The sequence below is a fragment of the Mytilus trossulus genome, chromosome 4, assembly GCF_036588685.1.
Source record: "Mytilus trossulus isolate FHL-02 chromosome 4, PNRI_Mtr1.1.1.hap1, whole genome shotgun sequence".
Classification (NCBI taxonomy): Eukaryota; Metazoa; Mollusca; class Bivalvia; order Mytilida; family Mytilidae; genus Mytilus; species Mytilus trossulus.
In genome coordinates this window covers 93,203,419-93,216,361 of record NC_086376.1, presented here as the reverse complement: position 1 = coordinate 93,216,361, position 12,943 = coordinate 93,203,419, and the positions used below count along the sequence as shown (strand labels likewise).

The 12,943-nt window shown below is 32.6% G+C and overlaps 1 protein-coding gene across 1 annotated transcript; it reads right to left on the bottom strand.

The window, feature by feature from the left end:
* Nucleotides 1-7,169: 7,169 nt before the first annotated feature.
* On the bottom strand, nt 7,170-8,852 carry LOC134716919 (uncharacterized). Its single transcript, XM_063579937.1, has one exon. The coding sequence runs from the start codon at nt 8,850-8,852 to the stop codon at nt 7,170-7,172; it is 1,683 nt and encodes a 560-aa protein (XP_063436007.1).
* Between the last annotated feature and the right edge of the window lie 4,091 nt (nt 8,853-12,943).

Sequence of the window (12,943 nt, the reverse complement as noted above, 5' to 3'; positions counted from 1 at the left end):
TTCAGTGGTTAAATAATTCGACAGCAGCTTGAAGTAACTGAAGTATGGCATATTTTCAGTTTCTACAAATCGTTTGAAGACGACAAAGATGAAACCACTCCTCAGTGACTTAAATCTTCATGGATATCTGTAAACACGCCTGTACGGAGGAAGGGCTCATTTGAAATGTTAATGGATATAGATTATGCCAAATCAATAAGAAGCAACCCTAACTACACAAAATTGTGAAGGAAATGAATGGATAGGTCGAAAAATAAATATACTCTATATTAAATCTATCTTCGATTGCAACGAGTATGCTCCTTTAGGATAAGGGGGGCTGCCCCACTCATTGCAATTATTCTCTTTCTTACAATATTAAATATACCCAAACTGTGTGGCCTGTGTGAATTCAATTAAAACATGTCCTTCGGAGCTATGCTGCCAATTTTTTTTATGCATTAAAAACATTTCAGTACAGACCATTTACTTTTAATGGGGTGCTAAGGATTTCACCCCAAACTTTATAGATTTCTTTGGTTTTCATTGAAGCCTGGCAAAAATATAACCTTATCACATATAATTAAATATTTTTTGAAATATGAAAACAGTCAACTGTCTTAATACTTTTTTTTCAAGTTGCCTTTTTTTCAATGGAAAAAGATTCAATGGTTATTTTTTTTTTTATTAAAAATACTCTTTAATAATAATTAATTGTCTTATAAATCTATAATAAATACATTTTTCTGATGAAAATACTCTACTCATGAAAACATTCTAGTCAAGAAGCATACATGTCTGAATATATTTCTTTAAAACAGTTCTAGTCATAATGACATTCCTTGTTTATAAGTGTTCCAGTATTTAATAATTATGCCATATTTTATGTCATAAATTGGATAATGACACTATGTCAAAGTTTCAGTTTTGGTTAAAAAGTTTTTTTATCTGAAAATGCCTGTTCATTTGATGTTGGTTTTCAGCATGTCCAGTGTTTGTTGTTTTAAAATGGTTTTTTTTCTTCACAAGAAACTTGGTTTAGTGTAACTGCTTGTTTAAACTGTATTTTGGCTGATAAAATAAAATATTTTTCCTACCTACCGACCCTTCAGTCTGAAGGTACAGTCGGAAAACTGCAAACAAACATATTTTTAAGGTTGGCCTAATGTCAAATTAAAGTATTGAACCAAATTTCATGGTCCACTGAACAAAGAAAAAGAAAGTGTGAAGCTCAGGTTAAAGTTTTTGGTCAAGGTAGTTTTTGATGAAGTTGAAGTCCAATCAACTTGAAACTTAGTACATATGTTACCTCTGATATGATCTTTCTAATTTTAATGCCAAATTAAAGTATTGACCCCAATTTTACGGTCCAGTGAACATGTAAAATGATAGTGCGAGTGGGGCATCCGTGTACTATGGTTTTAGGTAATTCAACAACCATTCTGGACAAAGAAATAACTCCAATTTATTGTCTGGAATCTACAAAAATGTTTATTTTTGGCCCTTAATTCCTAGACTTTGCCCCATAACCCACAAAAATGTTTGTTTTTGGCCCTTAATTCCTAGACTTTGCCCCATAACCCACAAAATAGACCTCAACCTTATACTTATGGTATTCAATATTAGAACAATTGAAAAACTTATATACGACTTTTTGTATGGACACTAGATTAATGCTTGTTTTGGTTACCTTTGGAACCCTTATTCCTAAACCTTAGGGACTATATATATATAACCCCCCCCCCCCCCCCCCCCCCCCCCCAAAGCAATCCCAAGCTTCCTTTTATGATTATAAATATTATAAATATTTCTGTGGATTCATTATTATTCTTTGGATACCAATTTTCGTGGCTTTCGTGGGTAGGGTCTAAACACGAAATTAAATGTTCAACGATTAACAATTTTTTTATATTCTGCAGACTTCGGCAAAACCACGAAATTAAATATCCACGAAAATGCAAATTTTCTTTAATCCACGAAAATAAATGAATCCACAGTATGTTTTAATTTTAAGGCTACCTTTTAACTCATACTGAAGTTATTATCTGGAAACCATCCGTCTTGGGAAGACGACAACAGGATACCAACATGTATTTCAACTGCAAAAATTTCTGTGGTTGTTTTAAAATTTCAAACATGTACAATGAAATATTGTTTTAGAAATTGATAAGCCTAGATATGCCTTATAACTTTTCCCCGCATAGTTGAAGGACCATTTACACTCAGAACCGAGTCATCAGTAGGCAGCTAGTACAGATGTATTAAAACAACCTAGCATCATATTGCTAGTAGTGGTCATGGTGGTAGTAGCATTCTTGGGTAAATTTGTTCTTTTTTTTTATATGTTTGGTTCAAATCAAAATAGAATGCTTTTATCTCCCTAATACTTACATTGTAAATGGAGGTGATAATACTTTGACAAATCCTTGTACATGAGAGTTTTCTGTCAAATCTTTATTTCACAAAGAATGATTTGCATAACAATGAACTGAGCTCAAAGCAAAGTATTCAATAATACACTTAGACAAAGAGCTAAATTCAGTGATATACTTTGTACTACAGGTCCTTCATTAACATCCATCGACCAAAACCACATCTCAAAAACATTCCATACTACATGGTTGGATTCAGAAGTCCTGAAAAAGACATGATTTTTTTTATCATATTTTAAGTATATATACACAGGTTAAAACTTTCTTGTGGTTTAATCATTCCGTATCTAGCAACTATCAATTTGCTTCATGCACATATTGATATGTGTTGATTTTACCTCTGTTGGAAATAAGAACACACAAACCTCCACCTAATTTTAGTCAATGGACAAAACATTCAAAACTATAAAATATTATCTAAGACTTGTCAGTGTCTATTTACCATTGCCACTGAATCAGTGATATATGTACACATAATTATGTACATGCAAGACTAAAATTATAAAGTACATATATAAGACTAAAACTGACATTCAAATCTGACTTCATGGTAAAATAAGATTCCATATCTACAACCAATGAAAAGGAAATATCCCTCTAATAGACCAGCATTTAAATCACAGTTTTCGAAAATGGAAGCTAGGTCACCGTGGAACCTAAAACTAAGAAAATCGAAACAATATATCTTAAATATTTCAAATGCATGTACATGAAATAATATTAATCTCTAAAATTCACCATATTGTTACCTTTTTTATCTTCTGTTTGATACTGTATATCCAGTGGCGGATCCAGAAATTTTCTAAAGTGGGGGCCCACTGACTGACCTAAGAGGGGGCTCGCTCCAGTCACGATTCAGCGATTCCCTATATAAGCAATTAAATTATTCCTTACGACGGCAATAAAATGGCATAGGGTGGGTGCTCAAAATAGGATCGGTCAGGTACCTGTAAACAAACATATATTTTTTTGGCCTAACTGAGAGCACCATTGAAATATATACAAATCACGGATCGGATACACATCAACTATGTAAGACCTAATTTCAACACCCCTAAGCAGTGAATATTTTTATCGCAAACAGTGAGGGAGGAGGACAGGGGGATACCCTTCTCCCTTCTCCCACCCCTCTTCTCCTTTCTCCTACCCCTTTTCTCCTTCTTTTTTTTTTTAATTTACCGGAAAAAAGAGATATTTAATTTTTTCATATTTTATTTTTTTTCTCAATCTTTTTCTCCTTTCTCCCAGCCTTCCTCTCCTTTCTCCTACCCCCTTTCTCCCTGTCTCCCTTACCCCTGTCCTCCCCCTCAACAGTAGAATTTTATTACATAATCTGAAAGATGAAACCTTGAACTTCACAGGAAAAATACTCCCATTGCTGGGAAAAATCATTTAAAAAAGTATCAGTTCAATATGTAAAGCCATTATTATAGCATTTTTTCAACTAAAGTAGAATTTTCAACTATAGTCGCCGTCAGCTGAAATTCGTAGCGGTTATCAATTAAAATAATCTAAACTTAACACCACGTTCACTCGAGATATAGTTTTTCACATTCCATTCATAAATCGCAAAAAGAAAAACCACTACTGAATTCTAGAAAATGTGAAGGTCAGGATTATTACAGTGTGATCACTTAAAAGGTAGGTCAGTAATGATTTTTCTTTCCGCGATTTATGAATGGAATGAGAAAAACTATATCTCGAGAGAACGCGGTTGATAGTTAAGATTATTTTTACCGATAACCGCTACGAATTTCAGCTGACGGCGACTATAAATGATAGCATCAAAGGCATACACCTTGCTACTTAAAAGTAGCAAAAAGTGTTTTTTTTTTTTTTAAATGTACATGTACTAAATAAAAGATATCATTTAAATCTATTTGTTGTAAGTTTTGAAAAACTACAAAATCCCAGTCCCAGCTGAGTACGGTGTATAAAAATACACTGAATATCCTCCACCGGTATTTACATGCGTACAGTAAATCCGTTAAAGAGTAAACCCCTCCTATCCCCCCTCATTAATTGCACCAAGAATTTCAGGGCTGTAATGTAGGTCATTTATACACACCAAAATTGTACAAAAAACTTATGTCATGTTTCTGTATACCAAATTATCATGAAATTGAGCTGTTTCCTTCAACATATACAAAATATGTAGAAATAATGTACATCGTTTTCATTCAGATACCAAATACGACTAAACATGTAAACAACCCCTGAACTACAATGTTATATGGAATCGTCCATAATGTAAACCCCTTATGGAATCGTCCATAGCAGGCGAAAGACAGAATTCGCGAATACACGGTTTCCGCTGTTAATGCCAGTGTTATCATGACTGACATTAGGGGATGAAATGCATAATGATGTCTATAAACAGCTGATAAAGTCTATTCAATAGTAGCTTTTTTGTTCGTTGAAATGTGTGGGGTTGTGCAGCACGTGTCATCATGACATGTGTCCCTTCGCGGCCTTCAGTTTAGATTATAGACTAGAAAAGAGACTAAATGCGTACAAACCTGATGTCAAATGAAGATATACGGAATTTAAATAACGTTGATCCTTTAAATGTACGAAACACAAACACCACATATGACAATTTTTCACTTAAAATAGATAGTAAAATTTTCCAAATGAACGTCCATTAAAATTAAGTCTCTGATGAATATTTCCCGCGCAAATGTCATGGAATAGACCAAAACGAATTTTAGGTGTGTGTTGTCATTAAAACATTCGGGTCAATGAACACAGTTAGATTAAATATATAAATATGTTAACTATATTTATATTGGGTTTTCAGAAAAGTGACTTTACCAGATTTTTTTTTATGGCAAACAACGGTAAATAGCCTATATCATCTTGACATGACATATGAAAACCCCTTAAGCATAATGGTGTGTGTATGGAATAGTCCATGGAATTGTCCAAACCGATACAGGTGAAATACGTAGAATAATATTGCTGTGTCTATTGTGGACACAGCAATAAAATCAGATTTAAGATCCTTATGAGCCCGTAGTAAAGTAAAAAAAACTTTAAAAAGAAATTTAATAAAATTAGCTTGATTAACCTTGAAGTGAAGACTAATTAAAATTTGCGTGTATAGTGAACCCCCTAAATAAAATAATACTGTGTTCTAGACCACTTCCCCTTTCGGTGATCTACAGAAATGATTTTTTACTATATAGTATGTTAATAAGTAAAGAAGTCTAGACATTTTGAAGTGTGTACTCGTGTTGTAATTCTACATAACCTTTCAAATCTTGATCAGGGGAACCTAGGTAACCATCCACATTGTCCCTCTTCTATCTACATGCCCATAAAATGCTCCTGTCAGACAACTATGAGTTTATTTTTATGAAGATTATATCTATCATATGGATCTAGCAATATAAATTTATTAGAAATGAATCTTTTTATCTTCTGAATTCAAAGTCAATAAAAAGTAAATTAAAATGAAAAATAAAACCCGAGGAATAACTAACAACAATGCAAACAAAATGTAGATGTTGCTTCATTTTGCAAATTTTTCAAAGTTGTTTTGCAGCTGAACACGTACTTTCTTACAGTTGTTATTCATTCGTTTGTGAGTTTGAGCTTTTGATTTTACTGTTTGATTAGGGACTTTCCTTTTTGAATTTTCCACGGAGTTCCGTATTTTTGTGATTTTACTTTTTACAATTGACCAAATGATCGTATTTATAAGTAATATTGAAAAAGTCTTCCTGAATGCATTACGTCCGTACTGTCGACCGTTGCTACCCAACTGACATAGATAGAGGAAGATGTGATATGAGTGCCAATGAGACAACACTCCATCCAATAAAATTTAATAAAAGTAAACCATTAAAGGTTAAGGTACGGCCTTCAACACGGAGCTTTGTCTTACACCGAATAGCAAGCTATGAAGGGCACCAAAATTACTTGTGTAAAACCATTCAACCGGAAAAAAACAACGGTTTTGTCTTAATAAAATGAAAAACGAGAAACATTATAAACCACATAAACAGACGACAAGTGAACATCAGACATGCACATATCATAAAATCATCAAATATGTTAATAGAAAAATAGATAATTTGCACTACTTTGCATAGGTGTTTTGGATTCGAAGTTACTAATAAGTCTTTTGAAGACAAAACGCGCATCTGGCAAACAAAATTTAAATCCTGGTATCTATGACGATTTGTTTTACATAATCCTAATTATTGCGTTAATTTTCCTACCAATAAAAGGTTAACAAAGCGTGATAGCGACCGTAAGAAAATCGAAGTAATGATTTTAACTTCACTACTTGGATGCTTGTTTGGAAGCAGCATACCTCTATGAAAGAAACGTAAGTTCTTGAACATCGCATCAATTTGGAGATAGATACTCCATGTAAAGGTATAACGAAAGAGAAACAACAAGTTTGACAACGGATTACCAGTATATCCTCACGATTATTCCTTACGAAACTAGAAATTGAAAACTTAGGTGAGTGGAAAATTGCAGTGACATATAGCAACATATTACATTTTTTTGTACTTGAACACGTGTAATTTGCAATTTTCACTACTTGTCTAGATGTTCTTTTTTTCATAATCTACCAATTTACTATTAATTCCTTTAAGCTTAAATTTAATGCTGAATAAACAAAAATCCTTGGTTTCATATAACATTTATTATAAATTAACAAAAAATAATCCTTCCAAAACCTGAAATTTTGGAATGGAGTGCTCATTCTAAAAATTGTTAATGCACATTTATTTCTATACTTCAACATCCTGATATGGTCACTTCATATATATTGGACTCAACGGTTTTACTGCCTTTTGGTCCACTTCTTCCTATGTAGAGTTTTCCAGTTGGACTGAATGCAAGACACCACGGAAAGAGTATGCCTATGTCACTTGTTTTAAAATATGTCATGAACAGGCCAGCATTGTTCAAGATATGAAGTGTATGAGTTCTTATGTCAGCTGCAATAACATTGTCACGTGGTGTTGTCACTATGTCTTCCGGTGCAAATGGTTTGTCTTTGTTAATCTGTATAATTCCTGTATAGATATTGATTAAATCACCACCCTGTCCTAACACTACTATTCTATTTTCATTATCATTTATTCTATCCAACACAAAAATATTTTCATTACTAGTCGTAGTAATTTTGTAGGGATATTTAAACATTGGTTGCTGCTGTTGACCATGTTCATATACTCTCTCATGGGCTCCATTCTGATTCATTAGTATTACAACTCGTCTCCCTTGTGCTGGGTAGTCTATATTCATACCTCCTACAAGAAGTTTATCGTTACTGGTAATACAGACTGCAGTAGGACGCAATGGTGACACATCAAATACTGTTTCGGTTAGTGTACCTGTTTTACTAATTATTTGCTGTAGTTTTGTCCCTCCTATGCATAGAAGTAAATTATCTGATTTAGTGACGGCAGGTGTGGCAATGAGCCTGATATTAAAGCTTGATAGTATTTTCAGCTTAGTCCCATCGGTTGTCACATTTTGAACTAAACCATCGTTACCAGAACTTATCCAGAACGACGGATCATTACATGGAAATAAAATTATGCCCACAAGAAATTCAGCTCGATATTGTTTATTTAAGTCCAGTTTGATATGTAGTTTCTTAGCTAGGATTTCATCAAATTTTAACACCCCTATGTTAGACTGAGAGATATCACCTGGAACAAAGTTTGGTATATAGTAAAGACTTGATTTTGATTCTGGCATTTTGATGTCAATATTTTTTTCTAAATTTGAAACTACGTAAAAGAACTTCATAGCATCAGTTATTCGAATAGATTCCTGGACTTCGTTGATTTTATCATCAGCTTGCTGTAGTAAGACGGGGACGGCGTTTAAGTCAGATTTGATGGTGTTCGAAATAGTTTTCTGATGTTGATCTAATTTATCTCGAAGTTGTTTAAAACAACTTTCAACAGCGGCTTTGACGAATCTTTCACGCTTAGAAATGTCTTGGTTTGCTTGATCGTCAGATGAAAGTTGGACAAGTTGTTCTTTTCTGGAGACTATTAGTTTCCTGTCCGTTTGAATTTTACTTAGTCCATTTTTTAACATTTCAATTTTCATATCATATTCTTCCTGAATTTCAGTAAGATTATGTCTTTTGTGATTTTTTTTCACACAGTTTTGACAAACAAGAATATCACAAGTCTTACAATAATGACAGTTATATTGACCAGCATGATTCGGACAAGGAATGTTTGCAAAATCTAGTTCTTTTTGTTGTAGTCCAATGTCTTTGATATCGATTACTCTGTGATCTTTTGCAGTTTTAATCCTTAAATGAACTTTCTCCTTACAATTATCACATAATAGAAGATCGCAGTTGAAACACTTCCACTTAATGGGTCTATCAGTTTCACATAATCCACAATTCACAGGAACTTGCCCTTTACTGATAGATTGTGAGGAACCCATTTTAACACTGTAAGGCAGGGTTTCTTTTCTATCTTTTATGATCAAGTTTGAACCATTATGATTTACTCATTGATTATTTTGAAATCATAGCTACCAAACAGTATTTGATATGGTTTTTAAATGGATCGGAAAAAACACCTAACAATATAAGGTATATGGTAACTAATAATAAATCATTGAAAAGAATTAAAACCTTTTTGCATGCATTCACTGTCGATAGATTTTTACTTATGTACAGTCTAACTTTTAACTCACACGACACAAAACAACCAAAAGAGATTTACAGTAAATTTATTACTTATTTTTTTCGTGCATGCCGTTGCTTTTTTATCTAAGATGTTTTAAATTTTGATCTATAAAGCCTTTTAAAGCTTAATTTACATACGGGGTTTGCTCAATGTTGAAGGTCTTAAGATGAAATAAAGTTGCTCTAATCTGTAGTCATTTTTGGTATCTGTTGGATAGTTGTCTCATTAGCAATCATATTGTATTTTCAGATTTGATTAAGAAGAGGCGTGGGTAATATGTTAAAGAGACAACAACCTAACAAAAACATTTAGCCGTCAACATATTGACTTATTACTAACGAGTATATATTCTAATAAAATGAATCGTTTCCGACTTGTTCCTTTATTCTTATGAGGCTGACTTTATACAGGAACTTTTTAGAAAGACAGAAAAGAAGTAAGCAATATCCTTTTACTTTACTTTCCACTATATAGATGATGTTTTCTCACTGAATAAATTTGGTGACTATGTTGAACGCATTCATCCCATCGAACTAGAGATAAAGGATACGGTTAAGTCTGTCTCATATATTGACTTACATATAAAAAATGACAATGAGGGTTAATTAAAAACAAAACTTTGCGATAAAAGAAATGATTTCTGCTTACCAGTTGTGTACTTTCTATTTCTATGTAGCAACATTCCTGCAGCGCCTGCATACGGAGTATATATCTCTAAATTGATACGATATGCCCGGGATTGTATTTCCTCTCATGATTTCCTTGATAGAGGGTTGCTGCTCACATCAAATCAAGAGTTCCAAATGGTCGAAATCACCCCTTCGTAAATTTTTCGAACGCCATCAAACACATAAACTATAAGAGGAACACAACCAACAACAGAAACACTGCACTGCTACATAAACAAACGCCAAAATACATAAAAACTAACTATTAAATAACAACTGCTATATTCCTGAGATGATCAGATTAACCATACATATACACTGCTTTTTTTTTCTTTTTTTTTTTTTTTATCGAAATGCAAAATCAGCATTCTAATGAAAAGTAAAATCACAAAAATACTGAACTCCGAGGAAAAGGAAATAAAGTCGATCACTAATCAAATCACAAAATCAAATGTTCAAAAGCATCAAACGAATGGATAACAACTGTCAAGTTCCTGACTTTGTACATGCATTTTCTTATGTAGAAAATTATGGATTGAACCTGGGTTTATAGGTAGCTAAACCTCTCACTCGTATGACAGTCGCATGAAATTCCATTTTATTTAAAACAATGCGTTCACAATGTTTTCATCAGAGAAGTTTTAATTTATTATTGGGGAGATTATGCTATCTTATTGACGTGGACAATTCTTATGTATTAAGGAAGTATTTTATCTTCCAAATTCAAAGTGAAAAATAAAACCATACAAATTATATACAAAGGAGGGGCGAAAGATACCAAAGGGACAGTCAAACAACTCATAAATCAAAATAAACTGACAACGCCATGGCTAAAAATGAAAAAGACAAACAGACATTTAATAGTACACATGACACAACATAGAAAACTAAAGAATAAACAACACGAACCCAAACATAAACTAGGGGTGACCACAGGTGCTCCGGAAGGGTAAGCAGATCCTGCTCAACATGTGGCACCCGTCGTGTTGCTTATGTGATAACAAATCCCGTAAATAGTTTAATTCGCATTCATGAAAGGTAATGGGATTGTAGTTACGACGTAAGGAATATATCCGATATCATTTGTGAAACGGTTATTCCATAACGGTCAACCAACTCGTGATGGCGTCCGTAAGATACGAAGGATGATTCCAACTTCACCATTTGGAACTTTTGGTTTATTAGCTACAAAAGTGTTGATGGAATTTTTCAATATGTACACTGAATAACCCCAAACTATAGATAATGCTTTATTCAATAATTTCTTCAATGGTGCAATGCACCTGACAACACAACGTACATACTCTTATAAACAGTCTCAATGAATGCATTTCGTCCGTATTTATTGTCCGTCCATTGACTGAAAATGCGCATGTAATAAATTCGTCATATATATCAATCGAAAAGATATATATGAACTACAGAATACAAACTAATTATCAAATGTCTCCATGAAAATAACTGAATAAAACTTTTGAAAAAACATATAGAGTTAGGAACACTATTCTTTACAACGGATTAATGGTAGCTTCCAAATAAAGTGTTATTTCTAAATATATATACTAGTATATATGTTACAGTGAATTTGTATAATCAGTGATTATGTAGAATCCCTGAAATTTTCAGAGATTATGTAGAATCACTGGCTATTTTAGTGATTATATAGAATCACTGGCTAGTTTAGTGATTATGTAGAATCCCTGAAATTTTCAGAGATTATGTATAATCACTAGGAAAAACGTCAGGGAATCTACATAATAACTGAAATGAAGAAATAGATGTACTTATAAAGAAAGTTAATAAAAATAAAATAATTCATTCAGAACTATAAAATGACATAAAAACATCATAATAAAGTAACAAAAACTGTAACAATATATCAAAATGATAATAAAATTGAGAATGGAAATGGGGAATGTGTCAAAGAGACAACAACCCGACCAAATAAAAAACAACAGCAGAAGGTCACCAACAGGTCTTCAATGTAGCGAGAAATTCCAGCACCCGGAGGCGTTCTTCAGCTGGCCCCTAAACAAATATATACTAGTTCAGTGATAATGAACGCCATACTAATTTCCAAATTGTACACAAGAAACTAAAATTAAAATAATACAAGACTAACCCATTTTTTTCTACAAGTTAGGCACACTATATAAAAATGTTAAACACTATACTAGTATATTAAAATAATATGCTTCACATCTGTTTTTACCACAATATCCACATTTAAAAAATCCTTTTCCTGCACATAACGAATCAGATTTTAACAACACGCCTAAGAAAAATAAAAAAATCAGTAAAAACATACGAAGGTACACAAAAAAAATTAAAAAATAAATAAATGGGAATTTGCAACCTTGAACTGTTCGAGCAAGAAATATAAAGATACCATTGTTTTGTGGTCAGGCAATATCCTTCTTAAGACCTTTTTTTTTAAGAATTGCCATTATGCTTTTTGGGTTTCCCTTTTTCTTTTTTATCCTGTCGAATTGCTATGAGAATATGCAAGCTTTCTCTTAAAGTTGTTCTATTTGTCAATCCCAAGTTTTGCCTGTTTTTCTATACATTTAGATGCCACAGTTTGAATTTCTTGCAAATTGTTCTTTGAACAAAAAAAACCCACACAAAACAGTTGTTTCATAACCCTTTACACCATTTGCTTTACATGTATCACAAATAACATGCTTTGTGGATTACATTTAGAACATGAATATCAACTTGACGCTGGCTTTTAATAAACAAACAATACATGTAAAGCTATCGTTATAAAGGGAAGGTTAATATTTTTAATTTTGAAGTCTTCAACTATATCTCGAAACTTTGTGTTGGTTATATCTTTTAGATCATCCTCTGTGGTTAAAAGCAAAATTATTTTATCTGGCAAGGAAATGAAAGAAACTTAAAATTGTAAATTGTCTATATTTTGTTTATCAAACAAAGGACCATTAAATTATTCATAATCCCTGAAATCATATTAGGGATTTTGTAGAATAAATATTAAAATGTTCAGTGATTATGTAAAATCACTGGTAATTTTCAGGGATTATATATAATTACTAATGATTTTAGTGATTCTACATATTCCCTGAAAAATCAGGGATTCTACATAATCCCTGATTATACAAATTCACTGTAACATATATATATATAAAGTGCCAAGAAAATCAACCTAACG